Source organism: Capricornis sumatraensis, chromosome 8 (assembly GCF_032405125.1).
Source record: "Capricornis sumatraensis isolate serow.1 chromosome 8, serow.2, whole genome shotgun sequence".
NCBI classification, from domain to species: Eukaryota; Metazoa; Chordata; class Mammalia; order Artiodactyla; family Bovidae; genus Capricornis; species Capricornis sumatraensis.
Window position 1 is genome coordinate 7,494,243 of NC_091076.1, and position 20,828 is coordinate 7,515,070.

Here is a 20,828-nt window from a genome sequence, read left to right on the forward strand (position 1 = left end):
AAATTTAATGAAGACTTTAAAAGTGGCCTGCATAAAACACAAACAAAAAAACCTGAGTTGAAAGTTTCTATACCCTCCTCTCATGAAAATAATGGGCTTCCCAGGTGGCTCAGTGGTAAAGAATCTGCCTGCCAATGCGGGAGATGCAAGACGCCAGTTCAATCCCTGGGTCGGTAAGATCCCCTTGGGGAGAAAATGGCAACCTACTCCAGTATTCTTGCCTCGAAAATTCCATGGACAAAGGAGCCTGGTGAGTTACAGTCCATGGGGTCGCAAAGAGTTGGACATGACTGAGCACGCATATGCACATGAAAACAAAACCTTGGCCTCTTTTCTGATTAAAAGCTTTATTTCCAGAAGCAGAACTGTTTTGAACACGAAGTTCAAGGGGTCAGTCTGTCTGTAAATTCCTATTCCACCTTCCTAAGTCCCAGCCTCCACAGAGGTTCAGAAACTACGCAGCTGAGCTTCACTGCCCTACCGCCCTGTCTTTAGACTCTCTTCTCTAGGGCTTGGACAACTTTCACTCAGAGCCTAGACTTGGTCTCCCAACTTGTCTCCCTTCAACACCTTTCACAAAAGCTCCATTTCCACAGGAAAGAGACCAGCCCCCAACCTGCCTTTTGAGAGATGGCGTTTCCATGGGAAACAGGAGAGGAGGGGACTCCGGCAGGAAGAGCCCTTCACAGGCAGCAGAGTCGCTCCACCCCCTCTTCACAGGCATAGAAATTTTCAAATAGCTCCGGGGTGGTGCCACTGCACTCCAACCACCTCCTCAAGGTGCCCAGAGCCCGGAGGGCATCAGCCTTGGTGGGCAGGGGCTCGAAGCTGTCCTCTCCTCCCCCCGCTTCATCTGCAGGGCCCACCTCCTCTTTGCATGCTCCAGACACAGGCTCCTCACTCTCCAGATCCACAAAGCGGGAAAATTCCTCGAGGCTCAGCCCGCCAGGGACCTGCAGCACCTCCAGCACCTCCGAGGCTTGGTCCTGGGCCAGTGGCGTTTTGTCGGGAGCCAGCCCTTCCCGAATGAAGCTGCTCACAATGAGCTGGAGAGGCACCTTGGCCCAGGCCGCTGATGCCATGTGCAGAGCGTCCAGAACTGTGATGCCTGCCCCGACCTCAGCAAGCGACGTGCCAGCCCTCTCGCTCTGGGTGGCAGCCAGCTTGCTCAACAGACGCCGCCGGTAATGGGCCTTAAACGCCCGGACCACGGAGCTGGGCAGGGGCGGTGTGGGGTTCGCAGCAGAGAGAGGCAAGAGCCTCACGTGGCAGAGCCCAGGCAGGCCTGCCACCTCCTCCACCACTCGGGCAGCCATCAGCAAGGCCACCTGCCGGCCCTGCCGCCCCATGTCCCGATCGAACTGTGACAACCACTCCGACCAGGGGATGGCCAGGTCAGGGTGGTAGGAGGCAGGCAGGGCCTCGCTGCTGACCCCAAAGAAGCATCGTGGGGCAGCCTGGGGCCCACTGACCAACAGCCGCCGTTTCTCTGTGCCCCTGCTGTTGGCACACAGCAGCACCTGCACCCGATCACACGTACCCACTCTGCCGGGCACTGCCCGATACAGCAAGGGCACTTCAACACAGCCAAAAATGTCCTCTGGGGAGAAATCTTTAAGAGAAAGAGGCAGCTGGGTCTGGGGAGTGGGAGCTGGGGGAGGCGGCTCAGCGGGGAACGGAGGTGCCAATATGTGGCGGGCCCCGAAGCCCACGTTGTTTCGGCGTTTCCAGCGGACCAGCCAGCCGATGCTGGGCACAAAGTCCTGGCCCAGGATGTCGGCCAGCTCCTTGGCTTTGTGGAGCAGCATGGGCCCCGTCACGTCCCAGGCCTTGGCCCGGGCAATGTGGTACCAGCAGAGCAGAGCCTCGTCGATGCCGCTGTACTTGGACTCCCGCTTGCGCTTGCGCTCCCGGTTGGCCGTGCCACTGCACCAGTCCGCCAGCAGCTTCTCTTTATTCTTGCAGATGCGGGAGATCTGAGGCTGGGAGACCTGGAAGCGCCGGGCCACCTCCGACTGGGACATCTTGGACTCATCCAGGAGTTCCAGCACCTGGATCTTCTCGGCCAGGGACAGGGCGTGAAGCTTCTTCTTGCCACACAGCTCCATGGCCTCTCAGCGGCACCTGGGCGGGGAGGAAAGGGTGAGCAGGGGACCGACGGTGGAGGCCACGCGGGTTAGGAGAGGAGCGCAGCAAGGAAAAGAGAGTATATGGGGCAGGGAGACAGGTTGGTGTGGAGGGGCGGGGGGGCAGTCCAGGGAAGGCTGGACCAGCTGGGAGAGGATGAGGGTACCCTGGGTAGGAGGTGAGAAGGCTGGGCTGAAAGGAAGGGAAAAGGCCAGGCTGGGTGGGCAGTGGGCCGGGCACTGATGGGAAGAACGACAGAATGGAGCCTGGAGGGGGTGGCCCCCTGGTCAGAGGGAGAAAGGGGTCCACGCGGGAGAAGGATGAATAGAGCCGAGGGGACAGCTGCAGACACAACAAAGGAGCGTGGACGGGGGAGGCCAGGGGGCTGGGGCCGAGGCCGGCAGGTGTACGGGATAATCAGAGCGGGCGGGAGGAATCCCCAGGAGGGGGAGGGGGCGGTGAGCCTAGGCTGAATTTAGATGAAAATGTTGGGGGCAGGGTGGTGGAGTGAATGAACAGAGTTGGGGGGACAGGTGTACAGACGACAAAGAGGGACGGACTAGGGGCTGAAGAAGCAAGTCTAATTTGGGGCTGGGTCCTGAGCAGGAAAGGCTGGGCCGGGGTCCGGGCTGGAGAGGGGGTGGGTGGGAGCACAAGGCCGAAAGGCAGGTGCACAGGCGACAAAGGGCAGGAGGGGTTAGGAGGCCGCGGGCAGCGAGAGGGGCGGGTTGTCCTCAGCAGAGAGGCTTGTGGCCTGGGAGAGCGGGGGAACGAGCGTCCGGGACCCAGGCAGGCCAGGAGTCGGGCTCCGCAACTCGGCCGGCCTCTCCCTCTGGTGACCTGGAGTCCATCGGCAGGGCGGACCCAGTCATCTGCCTGCCCGGCCTCCCCGCCTCCCTGCTTCCAGCCCTTCCGCTCCGCACCCACCTCAGGCGCTCGTCCCGCGGCTGCCGCCCCGGTCCCAGCCCTGGCTGGGGCCGGACTCTCGAGCCCCTCTCCCGGCGGCTACCGGAGAGCAGGAGAGGGACGCGCCGAGCGGACAGAGCCCGCGCGGGGGTCTCTCCAGGCTGGGAAGACCGCGGCCCGCCGCTCAGCTCCCACCCGCCGCAGCCCCGCCCCGAACCAATTAGATTGGCCTTCGGTGGAGTCGGTCCCGCCCCCGGCTAAGTCTCATTGGACATTGAGAAAGTGGCGGGTCATCGGGTCCCCGGGGGGACGGAGCTTTCTGCAAGAAGGGGTGGCGAGGCGGAGAATGGTCGCGGCGGGAGTCCTGGATGCGCCGCCAGCCTCAGAGGACCCGGCCCTCGGAGCCTGACAGGACTCGGCAGCGTGGACGCAGGACGTCTTCCTGGCCGTGACCCCAGGCAGCTTCCTCATCTACCAAACAGATCTCGTTCCTCTCACCCAGTGGTCTTTAAAAAATAGAAGCAAGTTATAAGCCACACAAAAGATGTTACCATGGACAGCACTGACCTCAGGTCGGTCAGCCAAGGTACAACAGACTGTTGTAGCCACGCGTTCTGGGAAACAAACTCACTCAGAAGGACAATGCAGATAGTGGAGTGCAGTTTATTACACCAGCTGGCCCAAGGCAGAGTCTCCTCTTAGCCAAGGACCCCGACCTGTTTTTGTGAAAACCTTATGTATCTGTGAAGGAGGAAACAGAACAGGCTTCATCTTGAAAGCAGGACTCCATCTTGGGCTGGACTGTGGACTTTGAGCGCTATGCCCAGTATCTATGGAAACGACATACCAACTGGAAAACCAGACCCCCCGATGGAAGAGCCCCAGGGCTCGTACCTAGACTCTCTGTCGCCTGAAAGAATACCCTAATTATCTGTATAATCCAATGGAATCATAAATTTTATTATGCTTATTGGGGTATGACCACAGGCCTATTGATAATTGTCCACTGTTAACTACCTAGGCTTAAGGCATATGAATCATGGGTTAACTTTGATTGTATCTTTCTTTTCCTTTGTTCAGACTAGTTTCAGGGCATTTGGGGAAGTGGGTTTGGGCACATACACTTACAGTATTTAAGGTTTTCACAAAAACTGGTCAGGGTCCTTGGCTAAGAGGAGACTCTGCCTTGGGCCCGCCCTCCAGTATCTGCATTGTCCTTCTGAGTGAGTTTGTTTCCCGGAATGCGTGGCTACAATACCCTAAGTGTATCTGCCCAAACCCACCTCACCAAATTCCCTGAAACTAGTCTGAACAAAGGAAAAGAAAGATACAAAGTTAACCCGTGATTCATATGCCTTAAGCCTACATGGTTAACAGTGGAGAATTATCAACAGGCCTGTGGTCATACCCCAATAAGCATAATAAAATTTATGACTCTACTGGGTTACACAGATAATAAGGGTATTCTTTCAGGTGATGGAGAGTCTGGGTATGAGCCCTGGGGCTCTTCCATCAGGGGGTCTGGTTTTCCAATTGGTATGTCGTTTCCAGATACTGGACATAGAGCTCAAAGTCCACAGTCCAGCCCAAGATGGAGTCCTGCTTTCAAAATGGAGCCTGTTCTGTCTCCTCCTTCAAGACTACTTGCTTGGGGATAGTTGAGTTAGGGCACGTGGAGATTAATTTTTTAGTTTTGGTACCTTTTGGGCAAGACTCAAGTTCCTAAAGTCAAGATTTAGTAGTATTCCTTTCCTTGGTAGACTTTAGTTCTTTGAAATCCAATAGACTTTTTAACCCGGCGTCTAGAGTGCCGAATCCTCAGCTCTAGCCTGCTTTCCTCTCCCTTCATAGTCAATTGAAAGGCTGGGGCCACAGGTGAGTCCCCCTTCTCCACAGGCTTTCCTTCCCATCCCATCCCTGATCCCTCTTCCATCCTTCTATGTCCCATCCTAAATCCTCCTTCAGCAACCTTTCCAAATCTCAGTAATGCAGGGTTCTCATCAGCATTCTCATCTTCTCCACTTACTCCACCTGCAAGGATCGTTTCACTGCTTTACTCCCTCTGCTCTCGGCCTACTTCCAGGTACAGACAGGAGGATGGGGGCTGTGCTGTGTCCCTACCACAATTCCAAACTGGAGCACCCGGCTTACTTAACTGAGCACAGGGGCCCAGGCCACTCTGCCTTCCAGGAGGAAACAAGCGGCTTTCAGGCTGGCCCAGAAAACCCTAAGCCTATTTCAGGGGGTTCATAACTGATTCATACCTTTCACATGTTGGCTGCAGGGAAAGGAAACTCACTTTTGCGCTCATAAATCTGTCTGGAGGAAGGCTGTGGCACTGCATTGTGGGCTCACTCACACTGCATTCAATTAAATGAATGAACGCCAGGCAAGCAAGGTTGGGGTCTCTCATCTCATATTCATGGCTTACGCAAAAAGTCATGATGTCATGAGTCTTCCTGTCATTCTATTTATATACTAATCAAGCTTCTGGACCTATTTTTAAGTATCTTAAATTGCAAGGTCAACTGTCATAAAGCTGTCATTACTTGCATGTACAAATCCAGCAGAATTTCCCCCAAAGACACAAAAATACAGAAACAAACAGGATTCTAAAGTTAAACTACAATTTTAAAAAATTATTTTTGCCTGCTCTGGGTCTTCGTTGTTCCACAGGTTTCCTCTAGTTGCAATGCTCCGGTTTTTCACTGCAGTGGCTTCTCTTGCTGGGGAGCAGGGGCTCTAGGGTGTGTGCCTCAGTAGCTGTGGCTCCAGGCTCTAGTGCACAGGCTTACATAGTTATGGCCTGCGGGTTAGGGTTAGTTGCTCCGAGGCATACAGAATCTTCCCAGACCAGGGATCGAACCTATTTCTCCTGTAATGGCAGGTGGATTCTTTACCACTAAGCCACCAGGAGTGCCCTCAAATTTTGAATTAATCAAAACAACTTCATTTTTCTTTATAAGAAATTGTCGTAACTTAATTTACATAAAAGATTAAAACAAAGTATCCAATTTTGTATCAACTTAATCTACTAAGGTTAAGCAAAAATTTTAAGTTGGGTGAAAAGCTATGCTTCAAAACATTTAAAAACCACTTTTGGATAAAGTGGCTGTAAACAGGAAAGGAGATCTGGAGATAAAAGAATCCAGCAGAAGGCTCTGTGTAAAAATGTTTATTTGTACTAATGCTTAGAATATAGGAACTAAGGAAAGAAAGAAAAAAAGACACCTCAACTCCAAAGTGACAGTGAATTAGGGCCTGCCCACAGCCAAGGGGAAGGACATTCCAGGCTGTCCTGGGATGAACAGTCCCCCCTATTACTTGAAGTGTCACCAGGCAGAAAATTAAAGAATCAGGGTGTGAAGACCTTACCAGCTGCTAGCAAGTATGCGAGGGAAGAAAGAGATGTCTAGGTGGCTTCCCCACGACCCAGGAGCCAGGATACACAGAGCAGGCGGCAGAGGCTCCCAATTCAGTTAAGGGCAGGAGCTGAATGCCCAGGTCCAGGAAGAACAAAAAGGGGATTTCGGAGGTAGGCTTTTTCATCGAGTTAAAAAACAGGCACATTATCCAATATCTCCCAGTGGCCCCCAAGCTTCTGGCCTGGCCCTGTGATGCTTCCCCCCTCCCCACAAAACCAAAGGGAATAAGGAGGGGGGCGGGGCAGAAGACAGAAAATAACAAGGGTGGGGAATGCTTCAGTCACTAGAGACCAGGGCCTGTGAGAATGAGACAGGCAAGCACAAGGGACAATCAGGGTGAGGCTGCTACTCCCCCTGGGGTAAGTTGGTGGGAACGCGGTAGAGCCAGGAGCAGGACCAAGAGCATCCTGGCTCAGGTAAAGGATCCTGGGCTGCAGGAACAGAGGGCCGCAGTAAACCACTCTGGGGGAAGGAGGCGGTGAGGCTAAGCAGCATGAGGGCATGGCCAGCTGCTTGCCAGCTTGCTGAGTTCTCACTCCCAGCTGCTCTGGCATATGCCCCAGTCTGACTCACCTTCACAGGAAGGGAAAACCCTGGGACCAGAGTGGAGGCTGAGCTGAGAGAAGTGAGCTGCTCTCCCACTCTTTCCCAGAGGACACTGCTTGAACCCTGTGATCACCAGGGCCTCGGCCCAAGGCAGACAGAGTGAATGCTCTTCCGGGAGAGCAGGGAGAAGCTGGGCCACAGCTATGCCCTGGGGCAGTGTGCTGCTCCATTCTCGCTGAGGGCCTGGGGCCAGAGGTGGTCAGAGCTACCACCTTAGCTTGCTGCTGCCAAAGGCAGGTTGGCATGACCACCCTGCGAGTCTCTGGACTTGAGAAAGAGAGGGGGAAGGGAAAGTGGGTATGAAAAACAGAGAGGAGGAGAGAAACAGCCCTAGATGTATGAGGGGTCGGGGGTGGCCACATCAAGAGGAGTTCTGATTCTGGTAGATGGAAGCTTTTTCCTTCAACAGGTCCAGACACAAGTGGCAGCTCCAACTTCCTGCAGAGAAGCATAGAGGGTTAGGAGGGCTCCACACAATCCTCCCCTGCTGTCCTTCGACCTCCACCCTGCACCTCCAGTGGCAGACCTGGCTACAGGTAGGACTGGAGATGTGCTGCAGCAGCAAAGTTTCAGTTATCTTGAGCAGGGACAAGCTCTAGGTTTTCAAACAGCAGGAAAAATAATTCTCAATGGAGATGAAAGAAAGAATCACCTGGAGGCCTATTTTAGAATACAGATTCCCAGGCCCTCTGGGCCCTATAATTATAATCACTAAAGAGGACCTGGGGAGACAGAGAACTTTTTTAAAGCAACTGAGCTTTAAACTTGTGATTACAGAACAGCAATACTTTTGTTCTCATGACTCCAAAGGCTAGAATAAAGATCATGAATAGAGGGTCTAGAGAAACCAATACTGATTCCACAGAAGACAGTTTTCTGCAAAGCCCACAGACAGAAGAGAAGGGCTCGCCACCATCACGAGGTGTCTGAGCAGAGGCTGAGGACCCAGTGAGGGGAAAAGGGGGCCAGCTATGATGATGCAACTTATTGTGACCCAAGTCTGGTTTCATAAAAAAAAAAAAACAAAAAAAAAACCAGGAAATAATATTCCTTATAAGCAAAATAACTGGCTAGGTTCGGCCTGGCTTGGCCTGGGGTCATAGTGTGGAACTCCTGGCCTAGAGGCTAGACCGCCTGATGGCTCAGACTTTGTTAGTGGCATCCTCCTCTAGGGGGTGACAGCAGTCTGACCTACACTGCAAGTCAGCTCACATCAGGCAGTGAGCTACTTTCTCTCGCCTATAATGCTGGCCCACATCCTCTGCCACACTAACAGCTCCTGGGCTTCACATACTCCTGAGTAAGCTTCTGAATTTCGATAAAGGAGGGACTTCAGCACAGAAATCTGGTAAGAGGACTTGCAGAGAGGTAGCCACTTTTTGGCATCCCCAGTGGTTTCATCGAAGACCTTCCATAAATTTGAAGCATCTTACTAAGCACTGTTGGAGGGCCAGAGCAAACTGTTCAGGTCCCAGGTTCAGCTCCCTCTCCCAATTGGTGGAAATGAACACTCAAATCTGTCAGGCATGGAGTGGTGAAACCAAAGTCCCTCACTGGACAAACTATGACTGAGTTTTGTAGGCTGGTTGAAGGATAACAGATCTCTCCTTCTGGTAATTATTTTCTGCTCAGCATTTGTTTTCTTTCAGGCTGTCTGTTTTCTGTGGCTGTGCATGTTATCTGGTGATAATGTACAAACGCTAAACCCTAGAAGTTGCAATGCTAGTAAAGCACTCTGAACTGAGTGAAGGCTAAGAGCCTACTCCCTAACCTGGAAGACTATCACTGATACAGAAATACACTCACTGTATAAGTGATTTTCAAGTCACTAATAAATACTTGTTCTGAGTAAGAGTACAGGGAAACCTACCTTCAGGAGGCTCAGACATGGATGGGGTTAGACAATACATGTGGTAGCCACGATCGCAGTCATCACAGAAGAGCAGCTGGTCCTAGAGGAGGTGAGATGGAAGAGGAAGGGGGAGGTGAACGACTCCCCTTGGCTGGGCCGCTGGGAATGGGTTAGGAGGGCTCTTCCAAGAGGGCCAGGGGCAGATGGCAGGAACAGATATGGGACCCTCTGGCCAGAAAACCACTGCTGTCCCTCTCCATCCAGGAAGTCACTGTCATCCCACTGGGACCCCAACAGCCTCAGAAAACACCTCTCTATCTGAATCAGTTATTCACTTACTCTAACAGTTAACCATACTACTGCATGGAACATTCTCTGCAGGGAACAGTATGAAGATGCCACTCATTTCTTTGCTAACTGTTTGTTCACACAAGCGTGTGAAGCCCCTGAAAGCAGGCACGTTGTTTAGTGTCCTTCGTGCCTAAAACAGGGTCTGACACAAAGCAGATACTCATTGAACACCTGCCAAACAAATCTCAGTGCCCGCTGGTGGGAAGGAGAGGGAAGCCGAGCAGGAGCGGGCGGGGGGCACGCACGTCGTTCTCGGAGGTGCCGCAGATGTTGCAGCACTTGCACTCGATGCACTGCCAGCGGTAGGTCTTCACCGCTGCCATCATTACGGGGGTGAACTGGAGGCAGGACGGGTGCCCTGTGGAGGAGAGCGGGCAGGTCAGGGCGCTGAGGACTGCGGAGCAGCGAGGGGGCCCGGCGAGGGCAGCCACCGTGATGCTGGTGAGCCACGGGCCCTCAGGGTCTGGGTGCCGCCAGGGGCTGCACTGGCTCAGATACCTGAGCGGCCACAGTCAGAGCAGGACACCAGCTCCTCGGGCTGTCCTGTCTTCTTGTTGATCTTGGAGTCCCCCAGGCAGAAGTCGCAGTAGTTGTTGGGCAGGGCCAACCCATCAGGACCCTTCTTGGCTATAAGAAGAAAGGGAAGAACTCAGATGATACCCAGGCGGGCCTCTGGGTCTCCTGACATCCCCGCAAGAAGGGTTTTTCACAGCCAAGCCGACTCCTGCTTGCCTCGCCCCTGACACCAGCTTACATTTCTGCTCCTCGGACCTCTGGGAAACGGGGGTGGGTGGCTGTGAGTCTTCCTTGTCCTCGCCCTCCTCCTCAGCCAAGTGGGAGTGGGCATAGTGGTAACTCAGGCCTGGTCGGTTCTTGTAACGTTTTCCACAAACTGAGTGGGGAGAAGATTGCAGAGAAAGGTGTTAGGATCTCAGGGTACCTCACCCCTGCCCCTCTAAGCTGTGGGCTCCACCTGAGGCAGAGGTAACCGCCCCCATCAGCTCTGCTCAGGGACAGACCTTTACTGAGAGCCACCTCCCCGTGGCCAGGAACAGCAGGCCCAGGGGTCTCAAGCTCCCACGGCTCCCTCACTTACTAAAGCCCAGAGCACGGCCACCTCTGCTCCTCCACTCAAGCTGTCTGGGAGACTGAGCCGTTGCCTTCTGCCTGCCTTGGGAATAGTCTGGGGAGCTCCAGGTCAGGAAGGAAAGGGACCTTCCATAGTATTGCAATAATTCTGCAATAATGGCAGGCAGGAGGAAAGCTAAGACTCTAAACTTTTTTATCCTATCAGTAAATGCAGGCTCATGCTACTCCCTACATACAACACAGCCCACCGCTGCCCAAATAAAGAAGTAAGGGTGGATCTCTTGGGAAAAAAATCTATCAACTGAGTCTGCTGGGGTAGCTGTCCCCCAGAGAAACTCAAAGACATGCGCACAGCAGTGCTCTGTCCAACCAACAACCCCTCAACCACCAAGGAAAGCAGATCCCCACGAGGCACCCTGTACCTTTGAGCAGTGATACCAAGAATAAGGGGTGGCAGGAAAGGAATGGGAAAGGGATGGGAAGGGTGGCGGGATGGTGGGGAACGTTAGCTGACCACCACATGTCTGTTTTGGGGAAGCGGAAGCAGAGGGATCTGGGACAATGGGTCCCTCAGAATGCTTCTAAAGCCACCCCATGCAGTGGGCCCAAGCAGCCCTAGAGCAACGTGGTGGGAGACAAGCAGGGAGAGGCAGCTTCTGGGACTGTGAGGAGTGGACTGCAACAGAAGGGCCAGGGCTCCTCTCTCCATGCCATTCCAGGGACCTTAACACTAGCGTCACAGATGAGAAAGGCAGGAACAAAGGGAGAAGGGAAAAAGGGATAGGAAAACCAAAAGTCTGAGAAGTTGAGAGAGCTACCTCTCTGGGGCGCTTTCGAGGTATGCTTTTGTTTGAAACTATCTGAAAGACAGAAAGAAAAGTCATGAGAAGAGGGCCTTGGTACACTTGAGACAGGTACAGCAGCAGCAGGAAAGCAGAGCAAACGAGAGAGAAACCCCAGCGGCGACGGTGGTCCCAGGGTGGATGGACAGAAGTGGGGCGAGTCAGAGAAAAGGGGAAGAGGGAACAGACATTGGAAAAGTCAGCGCTGGACTCCTGGGGCCTGACTTGATTGGGGCCAGCAGGCCCAGATGTCATCTACTGAGAGGCCAACTTTGCCTGCTGTGTGTCCCTCATGGGCACCCCCACCCCAGAGGACAGCAGAAATCTCCCCCAGAGCATGCAAGGCTCACCCATCGTGCAGCAGAGGCTGGGGCCTCTCAGGGATCTCAGAGGGAACCAGTCAGCAGGCAGGACAAGAGTCCAAGCTTGTTTTACCACTTTGAGCAAGAATACAACCTTCCCTCCTCTCATATCCCGAGGAGCTGGGTTGAAGGCAAGGACTACCCACCCACTCGTGAGGCACTCACTGTCACAGGCATAGGGTTTGTCCCGATCCTCCAAGATGGAAGCGTCCAGCTTCTTACGGGCACTGCCCACACCTTTACTCTGCAAAGAAGAGCAAAAAGATGCCCTTACTAAGGTGTCTGGGCCTGAAGAGTTATTCTCCTGGTAGTGGCTGCTAATCTCATTCAGGAAGGATGATGGCAACAAGAAGCAGTAAGGCAGTGGGACTCTGCAGGCTCCCCAATCCCCTGGGCTGCCCCTCACCTTGGACTTCCCCTTGCCCCGACGCTTGGGAGTGTCTTCTTCATAGTCCTCATCATCAAGGTCATCCAGGAAGTCATCTGGTTCTAGGATCCGCTGAGTAGACAGGAGGATTAGGATGGGCAGAAATGAGAACATCCAACAGCTCCCCCACGTTGGGACTGGCCAAGGTTGCCAGAACCGCCTCCGTGACCCAGCGGCTCCACTCCAGCCTCACTCCTCACTGCTGTTCTTTCAAGGCTTTGGGCTCTCCTTCCTCTGAGCCTTTCTTCATGTTGTTCCCCTAGTCTGGAATGCCTTTTCCACCATCTCCAAGTAGCTAAATCAAACGCCACGTTTTCATAAAACTTTCCCTGATACCCCAAGTGGCATGCCCTCTCCTGCCTCTGATCTGCCACCTAGGAGCATGTCAGCAGCGGTTCCTTTCCAACACCTAACATCCTAGAGTTAAACTGGAGCTATGCTGCTTACTTGAGGCAGGTTTTTCTTTTCCTAATGTGCTGTAGCGCGCCACCCCTCCTTGTGAAATCGGCAATGGTACCTATTTCCTAAAATTGTAGACACTGCAGAAAGTGATGGAAAAGCGCTTAGCAGTGCCTGACATATTTTTACGTACAGTTTTCGCTTCCTTGTTGGCAGAGACATCACCTAGGTAACCCCAGGCACTAAAAAAACTCGGGTGGCAACAGAAGATGAGAGTCTATAGTTACTAGAAACGGAGCTGGCAAGACAGCTGGGATGGTGACAGTGCAGCCCGTCAGTACGCAGTGCTCATTAAGGAATGGAGCAGGCAGAACAGCAGGGGCCCCTCCTGGCCCATAGCTCTTGCTTCTATCCTGATTACTGGGTGGCCTCAGATGAAGAGGAGACTGGTTTCCACCACAGTTTCCTTAACCATAGTGTTAATCGTGTACCTTCCGTGCTCGACTGTTCGTCACAGGAAACTCGCCCAGGCTGTCATCATCAACTCGGGGATCGGGGGCGCCTCGCTTCTCCAGGGGGTCAGTGCGTAACAGAGCCTCTAAACTACTGCCGTCCTGAGAGATCAGCCCCTCCTTCTTCAGGGTCTGGTCTGTGTCTGCGGGCAAGGTCAGGAGGAGGTGAGGCTCAGAAGGGCTGAACGCAGATCTGCCTGACCTACAGTGTCAGACCAATCACAAGCCAGTCACTGTCTTCTGGTCTCTGGCTGCCCAGGAACCAAGATGCTTTCATTTACTTGGCACCATACCTTATCTGTTTACTTGTCTCTTAACTATTAGACTGAATTCTTTACAGAAAGACTCACATGTCATTCATTTTAGTATCTTCAGAATCTAGCACTGGGCCTGGTATGTAACAAGTGATGAGCAGGCCTCTGACTATGCAGCAGGGTATATCCCGCTCAGGGAGGACTGTGCTTCACCTGGTTTAATAGATGGGAAAGAAAGCCTTGGATCCTCAGGAGGGTGGGCTCGCCGCTTTTTCCGCCAGCGCCGGGCAGGGTAAGAGTACAGCTGCCCAGAGGCCAATCCTAAGGAAGGAAGGAAAAGAGAGAAATCAAACCCTAACACAGCTCTAGAAAATAGTATCAAACACTTTCTACATGAGTAGTGTTCTAGAGCAAGGGAGGAATATGGATGGTGAGCACCTGGGGCTGGAGGAGACATGGCTTATGGACAAGAAAACAGATTAAGCTCAGGAGCCTTGGCTAACACATAGCTCTCCAGAGCCCAGCAAGACCCTGAGCAGTGTAGCCCTGTGGACAACAAAAGGTGTTTCAACCTCTCCAGGCTTCTAATCACGGGAAGACCATATGCATCCCTGGGTGGAAAGCAACAGGGAAAACCTATTCAGCTGGCTCATCACCTAAGATGAGGAAGCTGGTTCCTCCTTGGGCTCCTGAGTGGATTCTCACCTGGACCCCGATGTCGCTTTTCCATCCAGATATAACAGTTGCTCTGGGCTACTCCCGTCTGTGAGTCCAAGAAAGGCAGGCGTACGCTGCGCTCAGCACAGAGGCGGGCGTTGTAATTGTGGCACTGCTCCATGGCATCTTTGTAATACTGCTCCCCAAGGCTTCAGGAAAGACAAAACTCAGGTGTGACTGCGCACGTGTGTGTTTATGTGCTGGGCTATCCCTTTCCCTTGCCATCTGCTTCTCTAGAAGGCTCAAGGGACTGGGAGAATGTCACTCTGCTTTTATTTGCTTCCATTTCTACCTCATTGGACACCAAACCCCTTCACTAGGCCATTATGAGGAAAAGTACCTTACAAATAAATTACCGTCAGAGCACATGATTGCACCCTGTGTCTAATCAGTCCTTAGTCTAACCCACAAAGAGGGGAAGAAAATAATGTTTGTTCTGTGCCTCTCATGAATCCAACCCTTTGGTAACCAAAGAGCTACTTATCTTAACCCTCAGGATTCTGAGAAGCTGAAGTTACTCCTGTTTACAAATGAGAAGAGTTCAAAAGATCTGGGGGGACTTACTAAAGTTTATCAAACTCCATCTATACAAAGAAATTCAACTTAGCTATAAAAAAAAAGGAAGCTCTTCATGTACAAACATTAAACAATCTCCAAGATAACTACAAAGAAAGGCGGGGGGGGGGGGGAGGGGTACAGGGCTGAGCAGTGCTATGGGATGTCCCTAAGTGGTGGAAAAGAAACTGTAGGAGTCCAAGGAGAAAAACCAGGTGACCAGGGGACTTTCTCCTTTGTGCCATTTTATATCTTTTGAGTTTTAAACTAGGTATTTGCAAAGTAGCTAATTCTATATACTAACTTTACAATCAATATAAAACATCTGGAAATATGTGAACACCCTTGAAGCCTACTTTCTACTGAGTACCATTACACCGATACAAAACCTGTTTGCAGAAAGGCCTATTCTAGACCCTTCTCCATTCTCACACCAACAAATTTTTTAAGAACCTTTTTGAACTCAAAAGACCTCCTTTGAAATTTGAATTTTTTAAGAGTGATTTCACTTTGACTTTTCACTTTCATGCATTGGAGAAGGAAATGGCAACTCACTCCAGTATTCTTGCCTAGAGAATCCCAGGGATGGGGGAGCCTGGTGGGCTGCCCTCTATGGGGTCGCATAGAGGACTGAAGCGACTTAGCAGCAGCAGCAGCAGCAGCAGCAGCAGCAAGAGCTTTAAAAATCTGCAAAACTGCAGTGCCAGGAGTAATCTGGTTCTAAGAAGCATGTATATAGAACCAACCTTGTTCTCATCCTTCAGGGTTTAACAAGCACAGTAATACTAGAGCTTAAACTAACACAATTCACATTTATATATTCGAGCAAACTTTTTCTTTCTTCGCACTACGTGGCTTGAAGGATCTTAAAGTTTGCCAACCAGGGATTGAACCTATGCCCTTAGCAGTTAAAGCGCCAAGTCCTAACCACTGGACCGCCAGGGAATTTCCCTTGATTGATCTTAAAGTAAACAAACTGAGGGCAGATGATTTCTTTCCCACAATATCCTCAGCACCCATGAAGGTGTCTGGAATATCCTGACTCAGAAGTAAAAAGATCAGGCTTGGCTGCAAGTCACCACATATAGGAAAATTTAGTCAACCCACGTGGATCTCAGGTATGCTATTGACTAGGGAAGCTGAACTAGATAAGCTCTGATATATTCTACAAGAGGGAGACTCCAAGCATAAGCTGAACACAGTAAATCTCTGTGGCTTATGTTCGTAACTCAAGCTGCAGCAACAAACCCTGCTCTGGAATCGAAGAGGGGCTTTCATGGGGCAGCCACTGAGGCACAGCTTAGAACGTTCCCAGCAACCAACAAAGACATACACTGCACGCAGGCAGTGACATCACAAGATAGTCTGGCTTGATTCAATGTGCTGTAATGACTGTAATTTGAGGTAGGCATGAAGCCTGTGCTGGAGAATAAAGAGAAGGAATAGGCTCATATTTGCTCGCCTTTAGGAGGCAGCCATGTCCTCACTAAACAGAGGAAAATTGGATAAACAAGGCTGAGTGCGGCAGCGCCTTTGTTTCTGCTGATGGAAATTGATACTGACACTGTAAGTCAGATGGAAAGAAGGGCTAGACAGGCTGAGAACTGCAAAGTCAGAGCAAGGAGGTTGGAAACTGTCGGGGGTGGGGTTGAGATATGATGAGAGATGTTCTGTCAACGCTCCGGTGAGTTAAATGGGATTTCAGAAGGTGGGGCAAACTGCATTGCGAGTGAGAGAGCTGATAACGAAATACAAGTTGGAAGAAGAGAGGATCCGATGAGGATAGAGCAAAAAAGAATGAGAGAGCTCTCTTAAGAATCTAAGGCTCCTACTACAAGAAATTTTAAGCTAACATTCTCCAGATCTTGTTACCTAACTCAGAGGATTTCAGCAACCACAGCTCTTTTATACTATTATTTTGCCCTGTAAGACCTCTTAAAGATTGTTTCAATTCTGACACTACATTTGGGAGGGATGGAGAATTTACAAATAGGAAAATTCTTCTCCCAGAACAAGATGCAAGTCAGAAAAGATGAGCTAGTAGTCCTGACCTCAATGTAAAACCTCAGCAGTCAGAAGACTAGGCACACCGTGGTCAAGAAAAGCGTCTCTTTACAGGATGAGAATGGTACAGGAAGACTGGAAGTCTCTTTTTAAAGAGCAGGTTCTGTACGAAAATGTATTAACTGTGGTCCACAGCTCTTTACAGCTAGAACTGAGGAGCAGAAAGTTGGTTATTTATTACTGGTACTCAGGAATCAGCAGTTGGTGACCTTCACTATCTCTACAGATCTTTAAAGAGAAATAAGAAGTCAAGCTCTATTTAAACGGGCAACCCCTCACTTCCAATACTGCATGAAAGGGTTGGTGACCTTATTTCTCAGATGAAAGTCTTCCAACATAAACAATCTCACTACATAAAACTCTTAAACCTAGGCAAGTTTTGACATTCCCCCATTACAGTAAGCTTTCCAAGGTAGAAGCTTTGATTCTTTTTTGAGAGGCATGAAACCTGTGTAAAATCTCCCTTTACAATGGGACAGGGGCAGTCAACAAAGAGAAAGACAGGGAAACAAAGAAAGAACATCTGAGTCAGTATGGATAACATATAAATGGTAGATCAGCAGCGTCATTTCTAAATTGAGGGAAATGTCAGCTTGGAGAGAGTGCTGGGGAAACTGAAGTGGGTAGATCAGAGAGAAAGATAATAAATAGTGCTGGGAGTAGGGGTGGCTGAAACAGGCAGCAGGATGGAGCTGAAAGCATGTTAGAAAAAAAAAAAAAAAAACAAAAAACCCACAAGGAGAAGGCACTTAGCTTAATGGAAGTGGGAAAGCATTCTCAAAGAAAAGGCTCCAGGCAGGGGGAGGGAGAGAAGCAATGTACTCTTAGAAAAAAGGCTCTTGGGAAGAGTGGGGCTCAGCCTACTACAAAGACAGTTGAGAAGCTATGTGACCCTTAGAAGAGTTCCCAAACCTTTACCTTCTCACCCAGTCAAAATCCAAAAGCCAAGCTGCACAACTGGTCACCTCATTTTTCCTACCCCTGCACCAAGCCAAATGTATCCATTAAAGAGCTTGCTGTATTGGCCGACGGGGGTGGGGGTGCAAGAACCCATTGGAAAACTCATTGAGATTCTTCTTCGGGGAGGAGGCTGGATTAAATCAAGTCCCAAAGCATCTTTAACTCACAGCTAACAGGCCATTCTCAGTCTGCCAAACAACCATGAACTTTAACTTTGCTTGAAATCTGCCCAGTCCAAGAGTCTTGCAGAACGAAGACGGTCGACCCAGATGCTCCTCGGGGCGGCCAGGGCGTCCTGGACTGCGTCCGTCCAGTGCCCACTTTCCGATGGCTGGGACTGGCCGGCGCCAAGCCCCTCTTCCCTGAAGTTCTTTCCCTCTGGATCTTGCTCTTCCACAAATTCTCCCCAGGAATATTTTTGGTCTCGGGTACCTGATACTCAAGGACCACCCCACCCCCGCCCCCGCCCGCCCAGGAACGTCACGGGGCTGTTCAGAACAAAACAGCCCCGAGCGCTGAACGGCGCCAGGGCGGCCGAGCCTGCTCCTCCGGGGCCCGCTGCGGGCAGCCGACGGGGAGGGGCCGGCGGCCAGGCTTCGCGGGGGTCGGCCCCGCTCTCCCGGACGGAGGCGAAGCCGGGACCGTGTGCCGTACGCAACAAGGGCGCCATACTCTGGAAACCTTCCGCCTGAAGGAGCGCCCAGCCCCACAGGGAGGCTGCCCGTCAGGGGCTCCCGTGTGCCCCCCTCAGGGCCTCCACAAGTTTCCAAAGAAGCGCAACGTCTTTCCCGAGTCTCCTGTTGCCCTCCCCTCTAGGAGTCGCAACACGGCCTCTCTGGGCACGTCCCTCTCTCCGCCTTGTCCGTTCCCACACCGCCCCCTGCTTCCAGGTCCCTTACAAGACCTCCCAGCCTAGAAGAGAAAGAAACGGCCACTCACAGCTTCACTACATTTTCCACCACGGCCGCCATCTTCCCGGCTTCTCTCCCGCAGGCCGGGAGGCCCGGAGCCCGCAGCGCGCAGGCGCTGGGACCGCAGAGGGAACCAATTTCCTTGTCCTCTGCGCAGGCGCCACCCGGGCGCGTGCGCCCGAGAGCGAGCGACGGAGAATGAGCTTCTGGCCGGTTCTCCCCGGCCTGGAAATCCGGGGACGAATGCGCAGGCGCAATGGAGGCGGGCGCGCGCCCCGAGGCTTCTGCTCATCCAGTTTTGCCTCATCCGTTTAGTGAGAAGGTAGAAGGGAGAGGATCTGACCAGGTCCATAAATGAGAAGGTGAGAGGTTGGTGAGGACTGGCAAGCCCAGAGGTGGTCTAGATGGAGGTCATGCGTCCTGTTACCTCGCTGACCTTTAACCTCGTGGTTAATAACCCTTTGCCCTCACGTACAGACTCAGGGTTGGTGGGTAGCCGAAGGTAAGAGCAGTGCACACTCCTCTTGCGCTGCCCACTTTAGTGAGAGAAATATTAACTCCAAGAACCTGGCAGATCTTTGGCCTGAATATTGGGGTCTGACAAAAGTTCCCCCACCTTCCTGCCACCAATTTAACTGATCTCCACCTCTTCTCCCCTGCTTCCTACCCCTAAGCTCTTGTCCTCCTCTGAAGAACTTCTCTCCTGCAGCTTCCTCTCTTGTACCATTCACTTCTCCTTCACTATTGAATCATGCAAATTCATCTGCAAACATGGCTTAATATCCTCTTTAAAAAATATCAGAGCCCTTCCTTAAGCCCTTTCTGCCTTTATCACCCTCTTTCTTTTCACCCTTTCAGAGCACATATTCTTGTTTATACTTACTATCCCTGCTGATTTATTTCCAAGTGTCTCTCTGCCCAGTTTAATGGGGATTTTGTTCTCATCAGTTCATTGAAACATCTAACAAAGACACCACGATCTCCATTTCAACAGATTTCGAGATCTCCCTGTCTTTATCAGCCTATCAGCCCCCATGACAACACTGGCCAGTCACTTCTTTTTCAGACTCATCTCTGAGACACACACTCTCCTGGCTGTCTGCCTATCACACTGCCAGCTCCTTCAGCTTCTTTTGCTGGCTCTCTGCCCTCACATCTACCTAGACCCATCAGAGTCCCCAGGGCTTGGTCTTTGATCCTGGTAATATGCCGTATTTCATCAATTCTAAGATGCACATATTCTCTGCCCTCCCCCCATTTTAGTATTTCAGAATCAGGACACATCTTACCATCATTGTGCCTTAAAATCAGGTTTGGCAGGTGAGAGTTGAGTGGTATTTGTCATTGTCCTGCACCAAATTTGCAGAATAGATGTCAGCAGCTTGGAAGGAAAACCTAGGGACAATACTGTTGCACTCTTGTTCCCCAAATGATTGTGGGAATCAAAGGTGATACCAAAAGAATTCAAAAGTATGTGTTTCAGCATGAATGTGAAAAGTAGAAGTGTTAGTTGGTCAGTTGTGTTCGACTCTGCGACCCCATGGACTGTAGCCCATCTGGCTCCTCTGCCCATGGAATTCTCCAGACAAGGACACTGGAGTGGGTAGCCATTCCCTCCTAAAGGGATCTTCCCAACTCAGGGATCAAACCCCAGTCTCGTGCATTGCAGGCAGATTCTTTACTGTCTGAACCACCAGGGAAGCTCCCACTCCCAAATTCATAGGTTTAAGTCCTACCCACTAAGTCTGATAATATTTGGAGGTGGGATCTTTCAGAAGTAATTAAGTTTAGATGCAATCTGAGGGTGGAGTTCTCGTGGTGGGATTAGTGCCCTCGTTAGAAGAAGCAGCTGGAGATCTATTCCTGAGGAAAGGCCATGTGAGCACCCAGCAAGAAAGCAGATGTCCACAAGCCAGGAAGTGGACTTCCACCAGGAACCAAATTTGCTGGCACCTTGATCTTGGATTTCCCAGCCTCCAGAATTGTAAGAAATAAATATCTGTTGTCTGTGGTACTTTGTTACAACATCCTGAGCTAAGACAGTGTGTGAGCACTGAAGCTGAACACACACATACCCTCTGACCCAGCAATTCTATTCATGCATGCATATATGGAAAACCATGTGTAAGAATGATCACAATACCATTAATTGTATTAGCCCCAAACTAGAACATTTCAAATGCCCATAGCACTAGAGTGGATTAAGCAACATGGAAAAGAACAAACTATTGCTACACAACAACATGAGTGAATCTCAAAAACGTAATATTTGAAAAAAAAGAAGCCAATTTCCAAAGAGGACATATTGTGTGATTCCATTTATATCAAATTAAATAATCATACATGCTAAACTATGGGGACAGAAGTCAGGAAAGTGGTTCACTTTGGAAGATAATAATGAGGGGGCATAAGGTGGCTACAAAGGTGCTAGTAATATTCCTTGTCTGGGTTACACAAGTTTGCTCACTT

General features: G+C 51.1%; 2 protein-coding genes across 3 annotated transcripts; both read right to left on the reverse strand.

The window, feature by feature from the left end:
• Window positions 1–683: 683 nt before the first annotated feature.
• Window positions 684–2,108, reverse strand: TIGD3 (tigger transposable element derived 3). The gene has a single exon (XM_068975849.1). It carries the CDS (start codon window positions 2,106–2,108, stop codon window positions 684–686), a length of 1,425 nt encoding a protein of 474 aa, XP_068831950.1.
• A 4,165-nt stretch (window positions 2,109–6,273) lies between these two features.
• Window positions 6,274–18,471, reverse strand: DPF2 (double PHD fingers 2). 2 transcript variants are annotated; one of them, XM_068976273.1, is made up of 12 exons: window positions 18,388–18,471; window positions 13,858–14,018; window positions 13,366–13,473; window positions 12,878–13,041; window positions 11,967–12,059; window positions 11,726–11,804; window positions 11,175–11,216; window positions 10,022–10,159; window positions 9,766–9,894; window positions 9,513–9,625; window positions 8,935–9,016; window positions 6,274–7,502 (listed from the first exon to the last, which is right to left on the reverse strand). In XM_068976273.1, exons 1-12 carry the CDS (start codon window positions 18,417–18,419, stop codon window positions 7,426–7,428), a joined length of 1,218 nt encoding a protein of 405 aa, XP_068832374.1. In that variant the 5' UTR covers window positions 18,420–18,471; the 3' UTR covers window positions 6,274–7,425. The 2 variants fall into 2 exon arrangements, with proteins under 2 accessions (XP_068832374.1, XP_068832375.1); XM_068976274.1 differs by lacking the exon at window positions 11,175–11,216.
• Between the last annotated feature and the right edge of the window lie 2,357 nt (window positions 18,472–20,828).

Bases quoted from the DNA above. Each gene is read 5' to 3' on its own strand.
- DPF2 (XM_068976273.1), bottom strand. From the start codon at position 18,419: ATGGCGGCCGTGGTGGAAAATGTAGTGAAGCT. The intron at 11,217-11,725 runs GTGAGTGCCTCA...TCTGTCTTTCAG, and splicing joins CAAACCCTATGCCTGTGACA to ATAGTTTCAAACAAAAGCAT. The intron at 9,626-9,765 runs GTATCTGAGCCA...TCTCCTCCACAG, and splicing joins CTCTGACTGTGGCCGCTCAG to GGCACCCGTCCTGCCTCCAG.
- TIGD3 (XM_068975849.1), bottom strand. From the start codon at position 2,108: ATGGAGCTGTGTGGCAAGAAGAAGCTTCACGCCCTGTCCCTGGCCGAG.